Source organism: Emydura macquarii, unplaced genomic scaffold (assembly GCF_026122565.2).
Source record: "Emydura macquarii macquarii isolate MOO-44397 ecotype Brisbane River unplaced genomic scaffold, CSIRO-AGI_Emac_v2 contig_71, whole genome shotgun sequence".
In the NCBI taxonomy this organism is placed as follows: domain Eukaryota; kingdom Metazoa; phylum Chordata; order Testudines; family Chelidae; genus Emydura; species Emydura macquarii.
Window position 1 is genome coordinate 1,182,336 of NW_027130208.1, and position 24,246 is coordinate 1,206,581.

Below are 24,246 nucleotides of genomic sequence, written 5' to 3' on the forward strand. Positions count from 1 at the left end.
TGTTACGAGGAGTAAATAACACTTCCTTATTTACTTTCTCTACACCAGTCATGACTGTATAGATCTCTATCATATCCCTACTTAGTTGCCTCTTTTCCAAGCTGAAAAGTCCCAGTCTTAATAATCTCTTCTCATTTGGAAGTTTTTCCATATCCCTAATAATTTCAGTTGCCCTTTTCTGTACCTTTTCCAATTCCAAAGTATCTTTTTTGAGATGGGGTGAACAGATCTGCACGCAGTATTCAAGACGTGAGAGTACTATGGATTCCTAAAGAGGCAATATGATATTTTCTGTCTTATTATCTATCCCTTTCCTAATGATTTCCAACATTCTGTTAGCTTTTTTGACCGCTGCTGCACACTGAGTGGATGTTTTCAGAGAATTAGCCACGACTCCAAGATCTCTTTTGTGCGTGGTAACTGCTAATTTAGACCCTATTATTTTATATATATACCTGGGATTATGTTTTCCAGTGTGCATTACTTTGCATTTATCAACATTGAATTTCATCTGCCATTTTGTTGTCCAGTCACCCAGTTATGTGAAATCCCTTTATAACTCTTCGCAGTCTGCTTTGGACTTAATTATTTTGAGTAGTTTTGTAACATCTGCAAATTTTACCACCTCACTGTTTGCCCCATTTTCCAGATCATTTATGAATATGTTGAACAGCACTGGTGCCAGTACAGACGCCTGGGGACACCACTAGTTACCTCTCTCCATTCTGAAAACTTACTATTTATTCCTACCCTTTGTTTACTGTCTTTTAACCAATTACTGATCTAGGAGAGGACCTTCCCTTTTATCCCTTGACTGCTTACTTTGATTAAGAGCCTTTGGTGAGGGACCTCGTCAAAGGCTTTCTGAAAAACTAAGTACACTATATCCACTGGATCACCCTTGCCCATGTGCTTGTTAATCCCCTCAAAGAATTCTAGTAGATTGGTGAAGCATGATTTCCCTTTACAAAAACCACATTGATTCTTCCCCAACAAATCTTATTCAGGTCTCAGATAATTCTGTTCTTTATTATAGTTTCAACCAATTTGCCTGGTACTGAAATTAGGCTTACTGGCCTGTAATTGCCGGGATCGCCTCTGGAGCCTTTTTAAAAATTGGGGTCACATTAGCTATTCTCCAGCCATCTGGTACAGAAGCTGATTTAAATGATAAGTTACACACCACCGTTAGTAGTTCCACAATTTTACGTTTGAATTCCTTCAGAACTCTTGGGTGGATCCCATCTGGTCCTGGTGACTTATTACTGTTTAATTTATCGGTTTGTTCCAAAACCTCCTCTAATGACACCTCAATATGGGACAGTTCCTCAGATTTGTCACATAAAAAGAATGGCTCAAGTTTGGGAATCTCCCTCACATCCTCAGCTGTGAAGACCAATGCAAAGATTCACTTACTTTCCCTGCAACATAGAATCAGAGTATTCGAGTTGGAAGGGACCTCAGGAGGTCATTTAGTCCAACCCCCTGCTCAAAGCAGGACTAACGTCAGCTAAATCATCCCAACCAGGGCTTTGTCAAGCCACGGTTTAAAAACCTCTAAAGATGGAGATTCCATCACCTCCCTAGGTAACCCATTCCAGTGCTTCACCACCCTCCTAGGGAAAAAGGTTTTCCTAATATCCAACCTAGACCTCCCCCACTGCAACTTGAGACCATCGCTCCTTGTTCTGTCATCTACTACCATTGAGAACAGCCTAGCTCCATCCTCCCTGGAACCCCCTTTAGCATCTCGATCATCCAGTGGCCCACTGGTTGTTCAGCAGCTTCCTGCTCCTGATGTACTTAAATTTTTTTTTGCTGTTACTTTTTGAGTCTTTGGCTACTTTTCTTTAAATTCTTTTTTGGCCTTCCTAATTCTATTCTTACATTTCACTTGCAAAAGTTTATGCTCCTTTCCATTTTCCTCAGTAAGATTTAACTTCCACTTTTTAAAGGATGCCTTTTGGCCTCTAACAGCTTCTTTTCCTTTGTTGTTTAGCCACGGTGGCACTTAATTGGTCCTCTTATTATGGGGCACACATTGAGCCTCTATCATGGCGTCTTTAAAAAGTGTCCATGCAGCTTGCAGGGATTTCACTTTTGGCGCTGTACCTTTTAATTTCTGTTTAATAACTCTCTGATTTTGGTGCAGTTCCCCTTTCTGAAATTAAATGCTATCACGTTTGGCTGCTTTGGTGCCCCCCGCTCCCCAGGGATGTTAAATGTTATGATTTTCAGCTAAATTCACCTCTTGGACCAACTCCTGTGCTTCACTTAGGACTAAATCAAGAACTGCCTCTCCTCTCGTGGATTCCCGGACTAGCTGCTCCTAGAACCAGTCATTGAAGGTGACAAGAAACTTGATTTTTTGCATCACACCCTGAGGTGACATGTACCCAGTCAATATGGGGATAGTTGAAATCCCTCATTATTATTGAGGTGTTTTTTATTTTTATAGCCTCTCTAATCTCCCTGAGCATTTCACAATCATGATCACTATCCTGGTCAGATGGTTAGTAGTGTAGCCCTACTGCTATATTCTATTTTTTCAAGCATGGTATTACTATCCATAGAGATGCTATGGCATAGTTTGGTTCATTAAAGGTTTTTATTTCATTTGACTCTCTGCTTTCTGTCACATATAGTGCCACTTCCCCCCTATCCCCACAGCATGACCTATTCTGTCCTTCCAATGTATTTTTGTATCCTTGATTATCCTCATTCCACCAACTTTCTGTGATATCAATACCCTCATTTAATAAAAGGCACTCAAGTTCAGCTATCTCAGTATTTAGACTTCTAGCATTTGTATAGAAGCACTTAAAAATTGTCATTTTTAGCTGTCTACCATTACGTAATGTAACTGAAAGACTTTTTCATTTGACTGTTTCTCATCAGATCATGCCCATATTTTATCCTCTTTCAACCTCTCCTCCTTACTAGGATATAGAGAATCTCCATTAACAGATCCTCCCCTAAGGGATGTCTTTCTCTGAACCATGTGCTCCTGTGCATCTGCTGGCTTTCCCCCAGCCCTTAGTTTAAAAACTGCTCTACAACCTTTTTAATGTTACGCGCCAGCAATTTGGTTCCATGTTGGTTTAGGTGGAGCCCATCCTTTCTGCATAAGCTCCCTAGTTCCTCATAAATCTAAACCCCTTCTCCCTACACCATCGTCTCATCCACACATTGACATCCTGCAGTTCTGCCTAACTGGCTCTGTGTGAGGGACTGGAAGCATTTCAGAGAATGCTACCATGGAGGTCCTGGACTTCAATCTCTTACCTACCAGCTTAAATTTGGCCTCCAGGACCTCTCTCCTATCCTTCCTTATGTCACTGGTACCTACATGTACCATGACCACCAGCTCCTCCCCAGCACTACACATAAGTCTGTCTAGATGTCTCAAGAGATCCTCAACCTTCGCACCTGGCAGGCAAGTCACCCTGCAGTTCTCCTGGTCACCACAAACCCAGCTATCTACGTTTCTAATGATTGAGTCCTCCATTACTAATTACCTGTCTCTTCCTAATAACTGGCATTCCCTCCCCCAGAGAGGTGTCCTCAGTGCAAGATGATACCATTACATCATCTGGAAGGAGGGTCCCAACTATGGGATCATTTCCCTCCGCTCCGGTTTGATGTTCTCCTTCCCTCAGACTTTCATTCTCCTCAACTGCACAGAGGCTGTCAGATCAGAGGAGGGACCGTTCTACTGTGTCCCGGAAAGTCTCACCTATTACCTCTCTGTTTCCCTTAGCTCCTCCAGTTCAGCCACCCTGGTCTCCAAAGCCTGTATGCGGTCTCTGAGGGCCAGCAGCTCCTTGCTCTGAATGCACACAAATGCCACCCACGCATACATGCTGCATTCAGTACAATGAACTGGATAGCCCCCACTCTGTTGCTGGACTTCTGTCTGCATTCTCTTTTTACTTCTGCAGCTCTTTCTTTTATTGTTGTTTGTTTTTCATGGGGGGGGGGTGTTGTCTTCAGTTTACAGAATGTTAATGAAATGTATCTACCCCCCCACTTCCCTCTAAACTCCCTTGCAAAACTCCTGTTAGCCAGCTCCTCTGATCACTTAGGAGTGGGCTTTTTAGAAGCCTGGTTCTCAGTGTAGCCCCACCCCCAGGTTAAGGGTTGATGGGTGCTAAGGGGCTTGGGGATCAAAGCCTCCTTAAGAAGCTCTCAGCCTTAAATCTCTAAATATAGGATTGAAATAGGGAAGCAAAGAAAACAAGTTTTGGGGGTAAATGGGTCTTGCTTGTACAATGATAATTTACGTTTACCTCTGATGTGTGAAGTTTGTTTTGTTTCTTGATCATCAGCCATTTACTTTAACAATCATCCAGTGTGCTGAGAAGAGATGCATGGAACATCTGTTCGGACAGAGATGCATTACAGATACCATTGTCTCTCAGTGCTCTGAAAATGTTTCATTAATTGGTGACCAGATTCTTCAGCTCTAGCAGTGCCTGAGGTGTGGCTTGCAGCCCCCAGGACTTTCCCTATTTAAATTCAGTTGGGGAAACTGGCCACATCCTGACCATTGTGCAAATTTAACTTCTGGACCACTTAGGCCCAGAAGATTTTACATTCATAGATTCTAAAGGCCAGAAAGAAGGAACCACTATGATCATCTAGTCTGACCTCCAGTATGACAAAGGCCACAAAATGTCACCAAAATTTTTCCCAGAGCAGATCTCTTAGAAAAACATTCAATCTTGATTCAAAATTGCCAGCGATCCACCACATCCCTTGGTATATTATTCCAATATTTGATAACCTTCGCTATTAAAATGTACATCTTATCTCTAGTTTGAATTTCTCTAGATTCATCTTCTAGCCATTGGATTATCAGCTCTTTCTATGCTAGATTGAAGAGCCCATTATTAAATATTCGTTCCCCATGTAGCTACTTTTTTGTAACCAAGCTACTCCTTAACCTTCTCTTTAAGTTAAACAGATTGATCTCCTTGAATCTATCACTATAAGGCATGTTTTCTAATCCTTTAATCATTTTCATTGCTTTGCTCTGAACCCTCTCCAATTTATCAGCATCCTTCTTGAATTGTGGACATCAGAACTGGCCACAGTATTCTAGCAGCAGTCACATCAGTGCCAAATGCAGAGGTAAAATAACCTCTCTACTCCTACTCGAGATACCCCTCTTTATGCAGACAATGATCACATTAGCCCTTCTGGCCACAGCACTGCACTGGGAACTCATGTTCAGCTGATTATCCGCCATAACCCCCAAATCTTCAGTCTCCCATTCTGTAAGTATGGGCCTACATTCTTTGTTTTTAGATGTATATTTATATTTAGCTGTATTAAAATGCATATTGTTTGCTTGTACCCCAATCCAGATTGCTCTGTACTAGTAATCTGTCCTCTTCATTATTCACCACTCCCCCAATTTTTGTATCATCTGCAAATTTTATTGGTGATGATTTTATGTTGTCCTCCAGGACACTGATAAAAATGTTAAATAGCATAGAGTCAAGAACTGATCCCTGCAGGACTCCACTAGAAAAACACCCACTCAACGATTTCCCACTTACAGTTACATGTTGAGACCTATCAGTTAGCCATTTTTAATCCAGTTAATATGTGCCATATTAATTTTATGTCATTCTAATCTTTTAATTAAAATGTTGTGCAGTACCAAGTCAAACACCTAAAAAACACAGCAAGACTCCCTGCTTTTATTCCCCCTCTGGCTTACAAATTTGAGCCCAAACCACAGAGTTCCTTGCCAGGTGATCTCTTAAATGACAATTGCCTCAAAGCAGATTGCACTTTAAGTTATCACAAAATCCATGAAGGCTGAAAAAGCCTGGTCTGGGGCTCGTTTTACACTAACAGGATTATTTGATTACTAGTGTTTCTTAACTAAAAAGCATGCAGTAAATAGTCAGAGCCAATATCTTAGGGACTGAATCTCATAAAGAGGAAAACGAAATAGGGCAAGGACTTCTCATAGCTCCCTGAAATAAGCTTGGTTTCAGTGGCAGATGATTCTGTTATTTGTAAATGTTTAGGAAGTATTAAAAATAAAAATCCATAATTTCCCAGTAGTGCCCATTGTCACACGCCCAAACAAGGCTGAAGATAAGTCTTTAACATGACATCCTTTGCCCGCAATCAGTGTTATGCTGCACTTTTCCAACGGCATTTAGAATATGGAGCAGTCACTCACTTGTACAGTTGTCCTCAAACGGTGCAAAACATTTTGATAAATATAAAAACCTTTCAATTAACGAACTTGGAAAGTCCTTTACAGCTAGAGGCTCTCTGCTTTGTCTACACACAACAGGTGTTGATTTCTTATGGACTTAAGCTAAAATACTTCAACCTAATAGGAGCATCAACACAGTGGGGCTGCTCTAACTTCCCTACATCAGATTTTAAACCAATTTTGTTAAATTGAAACAACTTGTGTGTAGGGCGGGCCTTAGCGGCCTCTTAAAGTCAACGGGGGCTCCTGGAGTGATAAGAGCGGTCTGTGAACTAAAGTTCCACATGCTGGGGTCCGTCTTACCTGAAAGAGCTTCTGATGTTTGGAGACTCGGGTGAAGGAATGGAGGGATCCCAAGCGGGAGGTGTGTGACCAGCTGTGAGGAGGATGGAATGAGGTGTGAGAGGACAAAAGTGATTTCACTGTATTCTGTAAGTCCGTCATCAGTCACCCCCCAGGCCACAGTCACATCTGGTGGCATTTGCATTATGTTCCCAGGCCAACGCTGCTTCCAGATCCAAGGTGAGTTCAGGGTGTGAACTGCCCATCGACCCCAGAGATGACCCAGAGGGCTTGGTCCTGTTGTCATGGCCTTGATGCTAGTGGAGTCACTCCTGATTCACACCAGGCAGGAGCAAGATCTGAATTATCATGCTGGGCTCTGAATTGATCCCTGCCTTGCATCTAAGGCCATAATATGCTAAGTAAGATGATAATACTTATGTTCATGTGTTATATGTGAGATGGAAGTTATGGATATGTTTGGTATATCAGTATTTCAAATTGTGCTGGCTGAGTGGCATCTCAGACAGGATGGCTGCAAAACAATAGCCTGCTTAATGGCCCATTAAGACATTCCCAGGTGCAAGGGGCTCAGGGGAAGAAGCCAGCATCACCTGATGAGTCACCAGGACTTGCACCCCTGACTCTGGACTCCATTTTGGTTCCTGTGAAATTCCACAAGACAGCATAGCCAGGGCCAGGGGGTATAGAAGGCGGTGGCCTGGGAAACCATTTTGTCTTTTGTTCCTGTTCAGCTACAGACACACACCTGCCTCTGGATCAATTCACTTACAAATGAACCGAAGGACTAAGACCCATCCAGATACTGGATGTATGCCAGAGGAACTGTACAAGCTTGCAACTCCACAATTCTCCCAGAAACGTGATGTATATGGACTTGCGATCATTTGTATGTATCTGATTTGCTTTGATCCTTTAACATTTCTCTCATAGTTTGTTTCCTTTGTTTTATAATAAACCTTTAGTTTTAGTTACTAAAGGATTGGCTGGCAGTGTGGGTAAGAGCCAAACTTATATTGATCTGGTACTGTGGCTGACCCTTTGGGGTCAGGAGGAATCTTTTTAGTATAGAGTTTAAATAACTGGTCTCTTTACTGAACCTAGTGGCTGATTGGGAGCCAGAGACTGGAATGCAGTAAAGGGGGCTGTGTGTATTTGTGTCCTGGCTTCGTGTTAACCGGCTTGGGGGAATCAGAGGCAGTTTGTGGCTGGTTGGGAAGGCTGACTTCAGTGTCACCCACCAGTGCTGGGAGAACCTGCTCTCCTTTTACAGCCTGCCCTGCCCTTGGCATTATCAGGTGGCTGCCCTCGGCATGGGACGGGTCACAGTGTGTACTGGGGTCCTTCCGCACCCTGCCAGGGGCATGTAAATGCCAATATAAGGCCCAGGGCAGCAGAGCAATCCTCACAAACCCTGGCTGCGGGCGCAGGCTCCTGGCTTCTGTTCCTGGGCTGCTGGGCAGGGAGTGGGGTCTAGTGGGTTAGAAGGAAGCAGGGCTGCCTGCGGGTCGGGACTCCTGGGTTCTGTCCTGGCGGTGGGGGGTTTAATGGGCCAGAGCAGGGGGACGGAGGAGCGTAGAATGGTTGGGCTGGATAAATGAGGACTGGGTGTAGCAGAGGCTGGCATCTCCCCCCAGGGTTCCCTCAGCCAGCTGGCAGGGGGACTGGGCCGGGCTAGAAGCAGAGTCGCTCCTGCGCGGCAGCCCCTGCAGGAGTCCCTCCGGTCTGGGGATCCCCAGGGAATGGGGCGGGGGGGCTGGGCTGGGGAGGAACCTACAGAGCCTCCCAGGGTCTGGAGCGAGTGTTTGCCGCGGGTGGGGGCGGGGAAGGGGGGTCCCGTGGAGCAGGGAGGGGGCGCGCTGCAGAACGGTTCCTTCCCCTCCCCCACCTCACGCGGTCACTGCGAACAAAGGACCGACGATGACGCCCCGGGCGGTTCCCGCCAACGGCTCGCCTCGCCAGTCTGCGTCACAGAGACAAGCGCGAGGGCACATCCCGGAAGAGCCAAACATAAAAACCCCACCCAGACCCTGAACAAACATGACGGACAGTCAATTTCCGGTCGCAGTTGCCCTCAGTCAAAATGGCGGATGGCTCGCTTCCGGAATATCACTTCCGGTTCCTGAGAAAAATGGTGGCTTCGAACTTCCGTTTCCGGCTGCGCGTCCGAAAACACTCACAAAACAGCGAGGCACGAGGCGAGGAGAAGAGACTCCGGGACTGCCGAAAAACCACATTTTTCTGCGCCTGCCCCTGCCCGGACCTAGATCTGTCTGAGGAGAACAGCCCTGCCCCGGGTCAGGGGCGGAGGGGCCCTGGCAGTGCCCTGGGCCGTGGGAGAACGGGCCCGTGTTGCTGGGTGCACTTCAGGGCCCTGCCTCCTGGCCATGGAGGCGGGTGCCCATCCTGTCCCTCATGCTGCGCTCTGTGTGCAGGTTGTGAAGCCCCGAGTGCTCGCTCAGGTGAGTGACAAATGCCTTGTGTGGGCTGGAGCTGGTGTAGCCGGGCTGGAGACGCCTCCTCTCCCGTTCTCCCTCCTTCCCAGGCTCAGCCAGCTGCCATGGGCTGCAGTTCTTCCATGTTCCTGGTATGTGGGGCACCTAGGGTGGCCGAAGGGTCCATGGGTACATTTAAAAGGCCATGGCACCCTACTGTCTGTGCTCTGTAAATGACTGAAGTTCCCTAGTATGGGGAGCTGGACAAGCGGCAGTGGGGCATGCTACTGGGGGTGAGATGTCAGCATTACTGGAGCACGTCATGGCTGTTAATTGGGTCCCTGGTCAGGAGATGGTGCGGGAGGTGTGTGTCAGGAGCATGAAGTGCTGCAAAGATGAGAAATGCTGAACTCTCTCTTTCTGAGGATTCAGTGAAGAAAATCTTTACCAGATTCTGAGTGGCACTGACCTCAGCTGGGCTAGGTGTGGATCTCATGCAGGTCCCTGCAGCCCTGCCTGGGTGTGGAGCAGGCCCCTTTCGGGCAGCAACAGAAGGGAGCATATGCTTATGTTGCCTTTAACATGGTGGGCGAGGCTGTAGGAATGTTGTTGCTCTTACAGGAGCAGAGTCAATGGCTCTGCACGTTAAGGTTCATACATGTCTCTTTTCTCAGGCATGGGTCTCACCTGTCGTGCATCTGCAACATCTTCACATGTGAGTAGCTGAGCTTTTTCCATCTCTGATGGGAACCATACATACAACATGGGGTGGTCTGCACAGGGAAAACCAACTGCATTACCCCAGGGTTAGGGTTCAGCTTTCTTCCCTATTTGGGGTGGGAATGGCATCAATAAGGATAAATAAGTTAGAAGTGAGGCCCCAAGGGAAACTTGATTAGTAAATTAGATGTTTGCCTCCTCACACTGTGTTCCCTGTCATTATTTTGAGGCCATTTTTGTGTCTGAATTTTGTAAGACATCAGTTCCAAACTTGAGTCTTTACACACTGCCAGAGAGAAAACTATTTTGGAATTTACAAGTTATGAATACTATGTATTTAGAAACCAATGAAAGAGCAGTGTGTGTGTTTCTTAAAGATGCCTGTTGCATTAAAAGGATTTAAATAAGAAGTTCGTCGGGGTTTCTTCTAAGCTTTCACTTTGAATCAGGTATTGTGAACCACAAGGATCCTTTTCTTATGATTAATATCACACAGCAATGGTGAAAGGGCCATAAAGAATTCAGTATCTGTTTTGCTGATACCTATGCCAGAAGAAGTTTCTCTCCACCATGACAAAGCAAGAATGTATACACATTTGTACCAATAAGCTTCATTCACATATTTTCAATATACTAAAAAGATCCAGTTAAGAGGAACCCTTGTGTGCTGTGGAATGGCTAATAAACAGAAGTGTAGACAGCATGCCATGCCATAGGTAGTGGAAAGCACTATTGCTACTACTCCCTTCTTTATTTATGGCCTCTCCTTGATACTTCAACAGGAATGCTAAGCTGCCTTATAATTTACCTTCAAATGTTCCAGTAGCCTATACACCTCACCAATACCTCAGTGGGTTTTGCAGCATCTTTTCAACAGGAGCTTAGGTCTTTTGGATTTAAAAAAAACCCAAACATAGAAAGGGAAGTTTGAAAAAAAAAAATAGGGGGGAAATCAACTAGCCTTCCAAACCCTTTTAAGTGGACTGTCCAAAATTAATAATTTCTATTAACAGTGGATCAAAACATCTTAAACACAAGGGTGAACATATTCAAACAGGGCATCACATCACAATTTAAGAAATTTAATTAGCAGACAAGAAGTAAAACATGAAATCTCTCCTTCCTGATTAAAAAATGAACAGAAATCCCTGAAAAAAAACCATTTTACTGTTGCAAAATAACTCAACCCCCACAGCAATGGGAGCACTAAAAGATTAACAAACCCCAAAGAAGGCACAACCTACGCATGCACAGTCCTTTCTGCCCCATTGCATACACACGATGCTCCCAGCTACACATTGCATGGGTTTATACATTGATTTGCCAGAGATTAGGAGGAAAGAAGGCAAGTTGAGATAGTCACCTTTTTTCTTAAATCAGCTTCCAATGCTTTATGGAAATCAGATCAATTCACTTATTCTTCAAATTATACTAAAAACAAAAGCTACAGAACTAGTAACCAGCTCAAAAGTTGGAACGGATTCCCTCTCCCTTAGTGTTTAAATCTTAATAAGTAAATCTTAATAAAGATATGAAAAATGTCTGAATAGACTGTTTCCTAAAGGCAAGAGAGAAGAGCTATAGATATTATAATGTCAGTATCACTTGCTTTCCTATGCCTTGTGGGAGTAATCAGAAGTGGTACAGTCAAAGCAGGTTGGCAGAAATCCAATTGTTCATTTGCTTTTAGCAATCTTCAGAATTCAGACAAGCCTGTTTTTATTGGCAGCAGCTGAAGTGGTGACTAAAATAACTGGGGCTATCTGCATCAGGTTATATGCAAGGCTCCCTATCCTTACAAGGAACACTGACACGGCACTTATACACTGGAAGCTCTAGCAAGCTGCAAGCCCAGCGTAGGCTCCACTGGGCTGCTGACAATGGTAAAGGGGATACATAAGCCATCACATTTATCTGCTGTATTAGAAAAAGCACATCAAAGGGAACAGTCATGCACTGCCCCCTATGGAACAGCAATTAAGTAACAGATCTCTTACCTCTCCAGTTTCTCTGACTCACCTGAGCAGAGACGCTCAATTTATTAGTCAGGTATTAGTGACCAATCCCTTGATGCTTCAAAGAGCTTATCCTCACTGCAAAGTTAACTCAAATTATAACTCACGTGTTGCCCCTAACTTGAGTTCTGGCCACACACTCAAACCTTTAACTTGTGTGCACTGGTGCTTTTAACCCAAGCTGGCTGGCCTGAGAAGGCCTATAGGCTGAGTATGAAAAACACAAAACCTTCTAGTATGGACAGCAGTTCTCACCCACAGGCCACCACACTACTCCTTCTGAAGCTACCACTTAACAGAGAATTCAGACCTCATTTCACACCACATAAACAGCATCTGTGGGGCACACACTCGTTTCATACCTCTTACTGCAGAAGACTCTAGTATTTACAAAGCTGTGTTTTTAATTTTATCATCCAGATTCTGAATTATCATAAGCCCAGTGCTGTCTCATTACTAGTTTGGGGCCCATAATAGCCACAAATATAACCACACTGCAGTGTGGACTAAAACACCAATGGGATTTCAACCACTATTTTAGCAGCCCTGTGCAGTGCCGTGTGTCTTACCAAAGAGAAGTGGTTTCAAGCTGAGTGTTTTCATGAAATGGACTTTGTTAGGGACCAGCTCCACCTTCTGCTTATGGCCAACCTGTGGACAAAACAGCAGGAATTTATATACTACATTCGAGGCACAAATTTTCAGTATTTTTTTCCTTCGGTGACCCCAACCCCCCCCCCACAAAAAAAAAAAAAAAAGCATCCCTGCAATTTTAGACTGTATATAGACAGACATAACATGATGGAGCAGGCAGCCAGGAGTCCCTTTCTATGCAGCTCGTGTGCACCCGCATTTGGATGACAGAATTCAGTTCTGGGCACCTCATCACTGGATCTGGGCAGGTTAGTTCTTGGTTTAAATTCACCATAAAGGGTTAAAAATTCAGTGAAGGTGCACCTGAGATCAATGGAGTGCCACCCGTTTATATTTATTTTACATCAAATCACAATGGTTTGCATATAAAGAAAAGTAACATTTCCAAGTGGGAGGGACCTAGTGTGCCCCAGCAGAGAAATGTTAATTGACAATAGACACAGACAGCAATTAGCCTCTTCCCAAAGCTGAGCGGTCCATCAGCAAGGTTCATTTTACCCCAAAGTTGGTAAAAAACAGAGCAGCCGACCTGCCCCGAGCCACCGGGCACGGAGACAGGTCCAGTCTGTGCCGAGTTATATGTTGCCAAGTCCTTCCCAAGGGTACCCAACTGAGCAATGCGGAGACAGGCTGCAAACACGGAACTGCAACAGGCCGGCCGGGCCGGGCTGTGCCAGGGCCAGGGCCACAGCACCCTGAGCCGTGCTGGCACACGGCACACCGCCCGAACCAGACTCTGAGGCCACAAGCCAAACTCGCTGCTCAGGGTCACACTAAGCCGGGCCGGGCCGGGCCGTCTCCGTGGGGGCTCGGCGTGCCCCTAGCTCACGCCAGGCTGCGCCACCAGCCCACTCCATGCCAGGCTAGGCCGGGCCGGGCCAGCTCCTTGCCTTGATGCCCTCGCGGCGGGGCAGGGCGTCCCCCCGGGGGCCGGGCGCGGCGGGGGCCGGCTCGCTGAGGGGCGGGGGTCCGGGGGCGGCCGGGCCGTCGCCCGCGCTGAGGTGGACGAAGAGCAGCAGCCCCAGCACGTTGAGCACGTAGAGGTGCGCGAAGACCATGAGCACCACGAAGTAGGGGCGGGAGCAGACTTGGCGGGGCCGCCCCCCCGGGGGCCCAGGCAGCGGGGGCCCCTCCGCCCGCGCCGCCGCCGCCATCCCTCGGCCCGACCCCGGACCGCCGGCAGGCCCCAAACCGTCCGTTACCCTGGCAACCGGCGATTGGAAAGCACGTGCTGTCGTCATTACGCACGGGGGCAGCGAGCATCACGACGGCACATCCGGGTCAGGCGGGAAGAGGCGGGCCGACTGGCTATCGGCCCTGACGTCAGCGTGCTGCGGTCACGTGATGAAAAAGGCGGTCGGAGCCGCGGCTCAGTCAGGCCCGAACGCGGCCATCTTTGGTGAGGGCAGCCCGGCCTCAGGCCCGCTGCGAACAGCAGAGGCTGCCGGCCATGCTTGCTGCGGGCAGCCCGGGGACGGAGCCGGCCGCCTGCCTGGCACCGGGCAGTTTCAGTCCCGCTGAGACGAGGCAGAGGGGACAGCGCGCCATGTTTAGGGAGGGCAAACACAGGCCGGGGGCGCCCGAATTGGCCAGACTACGGCTCTGCCCCCGGGTGGCACGTGCGGGCGGTGCTCGGCGCGGCACAAACATGGCAGCACATTTACCAGGCGGAACGACGGCGAGGCGCTGCCGGCCCCTCCCCCTCAGGCCGCTGAGGGGAAAAGGCTGTTCGTTGCTGGGCCCGGGCCGAGCACACCTGCAGCCTGGACCCGCCCCTGGGCACACGGACAGGCTGCTGCGTTCAAAGGGAGCCGCGCGGCGGGGCCGGGCTGGGGCTGTGTAAAGCCGCCCGGCAGGGAGGGGGAGGGGTGCAGTGATGTTCCTGGGCCCTGCCTGCTCTCCGCTCTCACCCACTGCCTGCAAGGCTAGTTCACTGCAGCCACACCGCGGCGAACGCTGCGGGTCCAGGCTGGCGGCTGGGGTTCCCGCAGATCTACCTCCAGCACAAAGCAGGGGATGAGATCTGCCTCAGTTAGAGAGAGCCACCAAAACAAGGGGAACAAGATCCCCGCACACTCTGAATAGCCTCTAGCTTCTCCCACCTGCAACAGGGCCAGGCTCCTTAATTACAAGGTTCTTCAGAAGGTGACACGATCTTACCTACACTGGACTGAAAAGTTTGCCAAAAAACCAGGAGTTACACATATTGGGGGAGATGATTCTTTAGCAGAAGTGTGCTTTTTTATGCTAATATGTTAAGACATCAGTCCCCAAGGTGTGCTTTGACTTTCACTTCTGTGTTACTGGCTTTTTATAGCACTTTTTACCATTCTAGCCCAGAGCTTCTGAAAATCCAGCCTTTGTTTCCCAGACCCCTGTGCAGGAGGGGAGTATTTTCTCATTTTAAAGATGGGGAATGGAGGCAGAGAGATGAAGTGACTTTGCCAAGGTTTCACAGCATCAACGGCTGAGCCAGAAACAGAATCTCCCCCATCTAAATGTCTTAATCCCAAAACCTTCCTCCTAGCAGCGTTTTAGTACGGTTATAGCACTCAAATTATGATCTGTGCGATTTGCTGCTTCCTGTGATTCTAACATCCCATGTCCCACTGCTTGACACATTTAATAAAAACTCACTTCACGTAGAGCTTTTTCACAAAAGCTGATGGAATAAAGACACTCCACACACCTTTAAAATTATAAATTCACAATTTATTTCAAATAAACCACTCCACCTCTTGCAAATATTTCAAGGGCATTTTCCTTTGCCCCTTCCCCTCCAAGGCCTATAAAGAAAAGCTACAAGTTGTGGCAGTTTCTTGGAGACGACCTCTCCAACCTCAGTGAAGGACAGAACAAGGCAGCCAGGAAACAGCAACACTCTGCATAATACTAAAGCTCCAACAGCAGCAGCTGCTACCTGCAATCCTGGAGAACAACTGAGCAGATGCAGGTGAGAAAAGGAGCCCCTAGAACACATCTCATTTAAAAATAAAGTTCTATTTATCACCTGCTTAAAAAGTCTAAAAGTCTGAGTGTGAGATTATAGTACAGAAACCTCCTGCTGTTCCTGTCCCACATTGGTACAGCAATTCATATGCGGAGCAGCAGTCATGCAGTTTATATTGTCAGTAGAAATCTTTGCATTGTCTGGGAAGCCTGATGACTGTTAGAGAACTGAGTCAGCCAGTGCATTAGCATTTGCAAAGCTGAAATAAAGAGTATCAGATGCAAGGATGGAGGGAGATGTCAGGATGACCTAGGAATAGCAAGCATCCACAAAAAGAGGAAGCGACAAACATTGCAAGATTGCCATGTTACTGCTGCCAGGGGAAATGTGTATCTTTTCAGAGTTAATATTCCTGATTCAACTTCTAGCCTCTGACTGGAATGGGGCTATGTGCACATAACAGAATTTGTCCCTTTACCTTTGACCTTGAGAACACTAATTTCTTTCCTATCAGTCACCCACCTCTCAAACAGCAGCAGCTCATCCTTTTCAGGTGTCAGCACGAGCAGGAAATGGGGATTAGCTCACACCACAGCCTTAGCTGTTCCTACACTACGGCTGCACAGATGTCACCCTGTTGGGGCTCATGCTGCAAAGACACAATCCTGCCTTGTTTTGCCCCACTGAAAGTGGAAGCAGGATCTGGTCATGGGAACCAGGACATTCACAGCCTCCTTCCTCGAAGAGTTTTGGAGAAGCAAAACCCTTTTGACAGAACTTGAGTTTTGTTTAATTCCAAAGAGGGAGGTGAGGGAGCTTTCAAAGCAGGATGTATTTATACAGAATTGTACGGTGCTCATCACCCAGGTGTCTGAGCAGTCTGGACTGCGAGTCACTCTCAGGGCCATTTGGGGGTTGGTTGGTTGGTTGCTGCCATGTGATCTGCACTGCTCCAGGAATGAGGATTTTAAAACACTTTGTGTTTAAGCAAAATATGCTCATCCTGGCTCAGAGCTGAATGCTTCTGTGAGGTAAGTGAGCAGGGAGGAGAGGACACTATCTGGCAGCAAAACGGAGTATTTAGGATTAGAAAAGACACCTCCCTATACAGCTCTGACAAAGAGTCCAAATTTTACCTGAATGCAGCTATCTTAACTAGAACGCCAATTCGAATCCTACATTAGTACTTTGCGCTTTACATCTTTAAAGCACTTTACAAACATTAACTCTGCACAGCGATGTACACGCTACAAGCTCTGGCCACGTGATTAGTTCATATCATAAGTATCCCTTTCTTAAACTGATACTCCTCCCTTTTCTCCCACCTTAACATGGTTAAAACATACTCACTTCTGGGTGCCAGAGCCATATGGTGCATGTCTCGTATAAACAAGAGAGTAGCTCCCACAGCAGAGTTAGTTTATTTTGTCAAGCAGGAATTAGGAAGACTCCCATGCAGTCTTTCATCTTGTCAAGTCAAAAAGGGTGAAAATAAGAATATCCTAGTACCGGAATGCGTCAAGGCGACATTCCTTATGAAAGTGGCATGGAAGGGAATTCACTACTTTCATCCTAAAAGTGGGGATTTCCTCACATCACAGACTCAGCTACTCCATTCTTGCCTAAATATAGCAGATTCATAGTTCAGCTGCACATACAGGCCAATGTGTTACCTAGGCATGTGTAGCTGGTACATTCACAACTGTCAAGTGTTGGCATTTAAGCTACTGTTTTGAAGTTTATCCCACATTAAGATGACTTGGGGAGGTCATTTTTAAAAATTCGATTATATTTTATATTAAAAATGCCCATACACAAGCTCAGAGTCCCAGACAATAATCAGACTTATAATAACCAGCCAGCAGCTTCAATACCAATATACAAATAAATTAACTTCACCAGTCAGTTTTCAGTCTGGCTTGATGTAGGCTCTAAGAGAGCAGTGCAAGGTTAGCGTTAGCACTTGTTTTTGAGTGCCCATCTACATTGCTAAGATTTGTGTCAGGGATCACGTTATGCATTACTGTTCCCCCTTGATTTACAAAGGGGTTTAGTCTTGCTGGGTAAATGGGATCAAACTCGTTTGATCATGTAACACACCATGTATGACTGATCTTTACAAAGCTGTACACATCGAAATAACATGGCCTGTTCCACTCTACCTCACAAGAGCAAGTCTATTTAACACGGTTAGAACGTCTGTTCTAACAGTCTCCCAAACACTGTAGTTTCGGCAGCATAGAAAACCCCTAAAAACCAAGTAAAGCAAAAATCCATGTGGAAGACCTTAAATTCACTGAATGCAAGGATCTGAATTACCTCTAGGCATATCTCCTACGTTAACCTGATCTCTGCCCTATAACACCTCCATTTGCTTTGGTTCATGCAGCACACACTACTGCTGAGAGAAGAGATGCCGCACACAATTGTGCTGAGATGCAGCCACCTCTGGTGCTGTCAGGCTCAGACACAGTAGCAGCCACCCTCTGTGCTCCAGCCACTTTTCTCGAACAGCCAGAGGCCAGTGCTACAAAGCGCGTGTTAGAGAAAGGGAAATCTAGCTGGGTTATTTCATAACCCTCAGTGCATAAGAGGATTTTGGGGCAGACGCCCATTAAATTTTCAAGCAGATTATTAAGGAAAAACACTCCATTGCCAATTTATTTTTTAAAAGGGTTATGTGTTATTCTAGGGTTTGTTTGTATAATTGTACAACCATTGAAAATTACATAAATTGTAATGATCTAATACTATTAACAGCCATTCAGAAAAACTCCCTCTCTCAAAAGCCATCTGGGGTAGGAAGAAAACATCCCATGAAAGATGCCAATCTGAACTCCAGCCTCTAGCCTGGCGGAAATGAAAAGAAGAAAGATAAAAAACAGAAAGGGACTAAGATGGGGCGTTTGCACGTGTCTGTTTTGCAAGGGGAGGGGATGGTTTTGTCCTTGGCCGCGTTCTCCCACAGGCAGTGCTCATTTCTCACGATGCAGTCATCGTCAACCTTGCTTGCTGCTCTCACCCCTGCACCCCACCACCTCCTTCTGCCTTATGTGTCATGGAAGTCTTTAAGCAAGGTCCTCCTCCTCTGTTCTGCTATATGCATCTGATTCTCTAAGTCCTGGAAAAAAGAAAAGCAGGGCAGAACCCCATTAATCTGGACTTCCCAGAGGAAGAGGAAAGACACTTGTATGGAAGAGTGTGAGGACCATTCATTGCTTCTCAAACAAATTCAGGACTGTAGGGACCCTTCCTATTTGACAGTGGGTAAAAGGAATGTCCCTCTCAATCCAATTCTCCTTATATTGAAGGGTTTCTGATGTTCCCCCACTACCTGCCCCAACAAAAAGCAACACCCTTCCTCCACCCCAGGATAACTTCCCCTGCACCGAAGAGGGCTGAATCCATCTTCCTTCAGAGCCTGTTGGTTCTAGTTCAGTCAGCCAGGAGAGCAGCAAAATCCTTTCCCCTCCCACTAGGGAGCAAGCAGGCCAGTTGCGCAGTATCTGCAGGCCAGGGAACAAAAACGGCCAGATTCGAAGCTAATCTGATTGCCCACCCCTGCCTGCCAAGCTGGGCTGGGCCCTTTTGTGCAGTACTAAGCCACGTGTAAGTGAAGGGTTGGCAAGCAGACACAGGGAAAAAGGTAACTCACCCCTCTGTCATAGCTGTCTGCTCGCTCCACCTTCCATGAGAGGTTTTCAATTTCAGCCTCCAGCTGAGCCTGCTGGTATTCAAACTAAGCAACAGGTACAGACAATTAGAGAAACCAGCCGGAAACTGATTTACAAAGAGCAGCTTTATGCCATCAAACAGCTGCGATGAGAGGAAGAACACGCACCCAGGGTCCTTCCTCCCCACAACAGGTTTGATGGAGCAAATCTCTGGAACGCTTGGGAAAACAACGAGCACTAGACCGTGGCATGTCCAGTGACTTCAAAATCCTACAGAAGATTCATTTTGTACATTCAACTTTTAATTATTCAAGTTCCAGGATATTCCAGACAAGGAGGAAACTGGCACCGCCAACTGGTGTTTGCAGGCTGGCGAATCTCCATCCCACTTAGGGGCTGGAAACGCAGCTTCCTGCCACGCACACCTTCATGTAAAACAAGGGCCGAGCACTATGGTGTTACCAATGGAAATTTCACCCCAGAATCCCAGCCTCAAAACCACGTAGGGTAAGTCATGTGTTGGGTCTGGCAAGGCAGTGGCCCCTTTGACAGTAAAGCAGTATAAGTGACCAAGCAGCTGGGTTAGTCTGTAATTAACAACAGGGGCTTCACTTAGCTGTGGAAAGAGCAAAGTTCATTTGTTTGTCCTGCCCACACTACAAACTTGGGGAAGAACAAAAGTCAGCAAACCTATACCTGAGGCTATGTCCACACTGCACTGAGATGTGTCTGCAGCACACATGGACAAACCCGAACCTACCTTTGATCTAACTCACTCAAGTACTAAGAGCAAAGCGAGGGCCTAGGCAGCAGCACGGGCTAGCCCCTCAAGCCCCAGCTCCCAGATGGGGCTGTCCAGCCTGTGTTGCCACTCATGCGGTCACTGCTTCACTTCTATTGTTATCCAAGCTAGCCAGAGCAAAGCCAGCTCAGGTATGTCTAGATGCACTTACTGCACTGGGGTCACACCCTGAGTCAAAGAAGAGCCTCAGACGTTGGCTTGCCAGCCAGCTCCAGGGCAGTGCCCTACTCTGCACTGAGGTCTACATACTCCTTTTCAGAGTTTCCAGGACGGTTCACCTGTTGCTGCTGACTCTCCTGCCTCTTGGCACCTAGGAGCCAACAGTAACCAATGCTAACACTCCAGGTACGTTTATTTACTTAGGACAACCCAGAACGGGAATGGGAATCCTTAAAGGGGAAAAAATATTTTGACAACTAGTCCGTCATTGACGCTGTAGTACTATTCTATAGCAAAGTCTGTAAAAATAGGGACGTCTCTGGAATGACACCGAACAGAAGCTTTACTATTAGATCTTTACTGCGAGGGGGAGCAGTCAGTGCTTTTTGAGCTGATTACGAAGAATGAGGATTTGTGAGGTTATACAATTTCACATAGCCGCAATTAAATGTATTTATTATAAACACACAAACTCTGGGACTGAAGAGACCAATCTGTGTGTCTGCTTGGCTCACTATGCTCCCTAGCTAGATGCCAAGAAGTCTGAGCAAACACCTTACCAATTTCTTCCTGGGGCCAGACTCCATGTAGTAGGCATACGGATATGTGTACTGCAGGGTGTAACGACACTACAACAGAAGAGGAAAAAAGTTTAGACCTGGATAGTGTTAGTGTATCTTATTTCTGTGACTAACAGACGTATGGGTTGGATGAATGGACTATAAGGTGGACAGAGAGCTGGCTAGATCGTCGGGCTCAACGGGTAGTGATCTACAGCTCGATGTCTAGTTGGCAGCCAGTATCAAGTGGAGTCGGTCCTGGGGCCAGTTTTGTTCAACATCTTCATTAATGGGGTGGAGGATGGGGTGGATTGCATCCTCAGACAGTTCGCTCATGGCACTAAGTTAGGGGGAGTGGTAGATACACTGGAGAGCAGGGATAGGATACAGAGTGACCTAGACAAAATTGGAGGATTGGGCCAAAAGAAATCTGATGAGGTTCAACAAGGACATGTGCAGAGTCCTGCACTTAGGACTGAAGATCCTATGCACAGCTACAGACTGGGGACCGACTGGCTATGCAGCAGTTTGGCAGTAAAGGACCTGGGGTTACAGTGGACAAGAAGCTGGATACGAGTCAGCAGTGTGCCCTGGTTGCCAAGAAGGCTAATAGCATATTGGGCTGCATTAGCAGGAGCATTGCCAGCAGATCACGGGAAGTGATTATTCCCCTCTATTCGGCATTGGTGAGGCTGCATTTGGAATAGTGTGTCCAGTTTTGGGCCCCCCCCACAGGAAGGATGTGAACAAATTGGAGAGAGTCCAGCGGAGGGCAACAAAAATAATCAGGGGGCTGGAGCACGTGACTTAGGAGGAGAGGCTGAGGAAACTAGGCTTGTTTAGTCTGCAAAAGAGAAGAATGAGGGGGGATTTGATAGCAGCCTTTAACTACCTGAAAGGGGATTCCAGGGAGGATGGGGCTAGGCTGTTCTCAGTGGTGGCAGATGACAGAACAAGGAGCAACGGTCTCAAGTTGCAGTGGGGGGAGGTCGAGGTTGGATATTAGGAAAAACTTTTTCCCTAGGGGGGTGGTGAAGCACTGGAATGGGTTACCCAGGGAGCTGCTGGAATCTCCATCCTTAGAGGTTTTTAAGCTGTGGCTTGACAAAGCCCTGGCTGGGATGATTTAGTTGGGGTTGGCCCTGCTCTGAGCAGGGGGTTGGACTAGATGTGACCTCCTGAGGTCCCTTCCAACCCTATGATTCTATGACACAGGACTTGCCAGACCTGTCCAGTATAGCAGAGCCCATTACCAGATGCTTCTGAGGAAGCGGCAGGAAACCTCTGTCATGACCAATTATGGAATAACCTGCTCAGAAAGGCATTCTCCTGCTAACCCCAGGCGTTACTGTCTGGTTTACGCTCCTGGCTCAGGGCATGATATCCCTTACAGATATAACCCCGGAACTGCCTCCCTTTCAGTATGCTCTTAAGATGAAAATGTTTGGCGTGCAAGTTCTCCCCTTTGGACAGAGACACACAAATGCCCACCTTCGCGAGCAGCTTTGCAGCATTCTGCAGGTACTGCCAGTCTATCCACGTTCCCAGGTTGTTCATCACCCTTTCCTGGATCTTCTCCTGAATTCGCTGGTATGTCTGTGCCTCTAACTGCAAGCTTTTATTGTGGTTCTCCCACTGCAAGAGTAAAGGAAAGAGCATGGGACCAAAGTGCTGCTACCTGTAGGTACAAGCTCCAGCAAACAGGAAGTCAGGTGGGGCTGGAGTCACAGGGATAATATATATTGTGGGCAGGAGGACAGCAAGGCAGACCCCTCCTCCCCCAGTTGCAAGCCCAGGGCGGTTGCATATACTACAAGAGGCAGATGGGAGCAGGGAGCAAACCCAGCCCCTGTGTAGGAATGCCCTGTGGTCACAAGAGCATCTGGTGACTGACTGGGAGTAAACTCATGGGGACTGCCCACTTAAGGGGTCTCTGCCAAAAGATTAGATTAACATTTAACATGGGTTTACTGGAAGCTGACGTGTGCTATGAGACGACATTGTAAAACGTGGCCATTTCCCAGAGTCCCTTGATCTGGAAAGCCAAGATTATGAATTATATTATTTTAAGACTACATTCAGGCTGTGAATAAGCAGCTGTTGGTATCTGAATTAGGCAGTGAGTGCATGCTGACCTCACAGAAAGGTGGAAACCTTGGATCTACAGTGCTCTCTTCTAGAGAAGCGGCATTAGACCGGTACAGTTTGACCAGTCCTAGCTAACACCTGCTGTAGGGAAGGAGGAGCTATGACTGTCACAGTGGTTAGTGACAGATTCCAAAACCTTTCTTTAAACTTGTCTCGACAGGAATCCCCGTAACATTTAATTAACCCCAGGATAAGAGTTTTGTTTTCAACACCAGAGACTTGGTTTCTTCCTGGTCCCTATAAATTCATTCCATGAGGAGCTTTGGAAAGTTCCCTGGTCCTGCGAGGAAAAAGGTGCAGGTGACACCTGTATGCAACAGCAGAGCAGCATCTTGCAGAGGGACACTGTGTCAGAATTATTTTGTGTTATTTATATGATTGTAGCACCCAGGAGCCCTCACTGGGGATGATAATCCCAGTGTACTCGCCGCTGTGTAAAACCAGAAGAATGCAGGCAACCCTGATTTTCTGCAACATCAGGAAACTGAAGCAATTAAGCACAACTTTTGTTTTCCATTGACGCAAACGGCAACAGTGTGGCTGGGATCTGCTGGGCAGAATTTTGAGCCTAGAGAAACTAAAGACAGGACCTAAACTGGGCTCCAGAAGCTACTGCATCTGTACAGATTCCTTTTTTTGTGTAGTTTCTTTTCTTGCACAGACATTGCTGGCAATGAACTTTGCATCAGGCAGGGACTGGGATTAAAGGGCTACAGCAGCTCTGGCCAAGGAGATGTGTCCTACCCGCTCAAAATAGAACAAGTACTTCTTAAGGGCCTCCCTGGCCTGTGCTTGCTGACTCTGGTTTACAATATCAGGATTCTCTTTGTACCGACTGCATTCGTAGTATTCGCTACCATGGGTCTTCCAGTCCCCCAGACACATCCAGCAGAAGTCTAAGGAGAATGAGGCACAATCAGTATAATGCACAGAAAAAACAGTTTCCAGAAAGCAAGCTACAGAGAAAGAATGGTTACTTACCTCGTAACTGTTGTTCTTGGAGATGTGTTGCTCATGTCCATTCTGAATTAGGTGTGTGTGTGCACCAGAAATGTTTCCCCTAGTGGTATCTGCAGGGCCAGCTCTAGGGCCCTCTGCAGCGCCGCATGTATCTGTCCATATAATTAGGGCGCTGCCAGGCCCCCACCCCTCAGATCCTTCTTGCTGGAACTCCGACAGAGGGGAAAGAGAGTGGGTTGTGGAATGGACACGAGCAACACATCTCGAAGAACAACAGTTACAAGGTAAGTAACCGTTTTTATTCTTCGAGTTCTCGCTCATGCCCATTCTGAACTGGGTGACTTACCAGCAGTGCCTCTGGAGGCGGGCAGGAGTTCAAGGATGTCATGATTGCAACACCACTCTGCCAAACCCAGCATTGTCCTGAGCTTGTTGCGTGATGGCATAGTGGGACGTGAAGATATGTACCAAAGACCATGTTGCAGCTCTGCAGATGTCCTGTTTGGGCCAGGAAGGCCACTGAAGACGCCTGAGCCCTTGTGGAGTGAGCTGATAGGGATGCTGGGGGCGTGACCCGTCTGCTTGTAGCAGGCTCGAATGCAGGCCATGATCCAAGATGAGATTT

General features: G+C 47.0%; 2 protein-coding genes and 1 non-coding gene across 5 annotated transcripts in view; 1 reads left to right on the forward strand and 2 right to left on the reverse strand.

Annotated features, from left to right (window-relative positions):
• P4HTM (prolyl 4-hydroxylase, transmembrane) overlaps positions 1-13,577 on the reverse strand; it is a 36,031-nt gene extending 22,454 nt beyond the window's left edge. The window contains exons 1-2 of the mRNA XM_067541043.1: positions 13,259-13,577; positions 12,284-12,365 (exon numbers count right to left, since the gene is read on the reverse strand). Coding sequence (XP_067397144.1) covers positions 12,284-12,365; positions 13,259-13,522 — 346 coding nt within the window. The 5' untranslated portion in view covers positions 13,523-13,577. The remainder of the gene's footprint in view (positions 1-12,283; positions 12,366-13,258) is intronic.
• LOC137149336 (small nucleolar RNA SNORD26) lies at positions 9,367-9,442 on the forward strand. The gene has a single exon (XR_010918750.1). It is a non-coding gene; the product is annotated as a small nucleolar RNA SNORD26 (small nucleolar RNA).
• A 1,481-nt stretch (positions 13,578-15,058) lies between the features above and the next one.
• Positions 15,059-24,246, reverse strand: part of ARIH2 (ariadne RBR E3 ubiquitin protein ligase 2) — a 52,357-nt gene continuing 43,169 nt past the window's right edge. For all 3 annotated transcript variants that reach the window (XM_067541064.1, XM_067541072.1, XM_067541054.1), the window contains exons 11-15: positions 23,406-23,557; positions 22,005-22,148; positions 20,514-20,582; positions 18,974-19,057; positions 15,059-18,439 (exon numbers count right to left, since the gene is read on the reverse strand). In XM_067541064.1, coding sequence (XP_067397165.1) covers positions 18,368-18,439; positions 18,974-19,057; positions 20,514-20,582; positions 22,005-22,148; positions 23,406-23,557 — 521 coding nt within the window. In that variant the 3' untranslated portion in view covers positions 15,059-18,367. The remainder of the gene's footprint in view (positions 18,440-18,973; positions 19,058-20,513; positions 20,583-22,004; positions 22,149-23,405; positions 23,558-24,246) is intronic.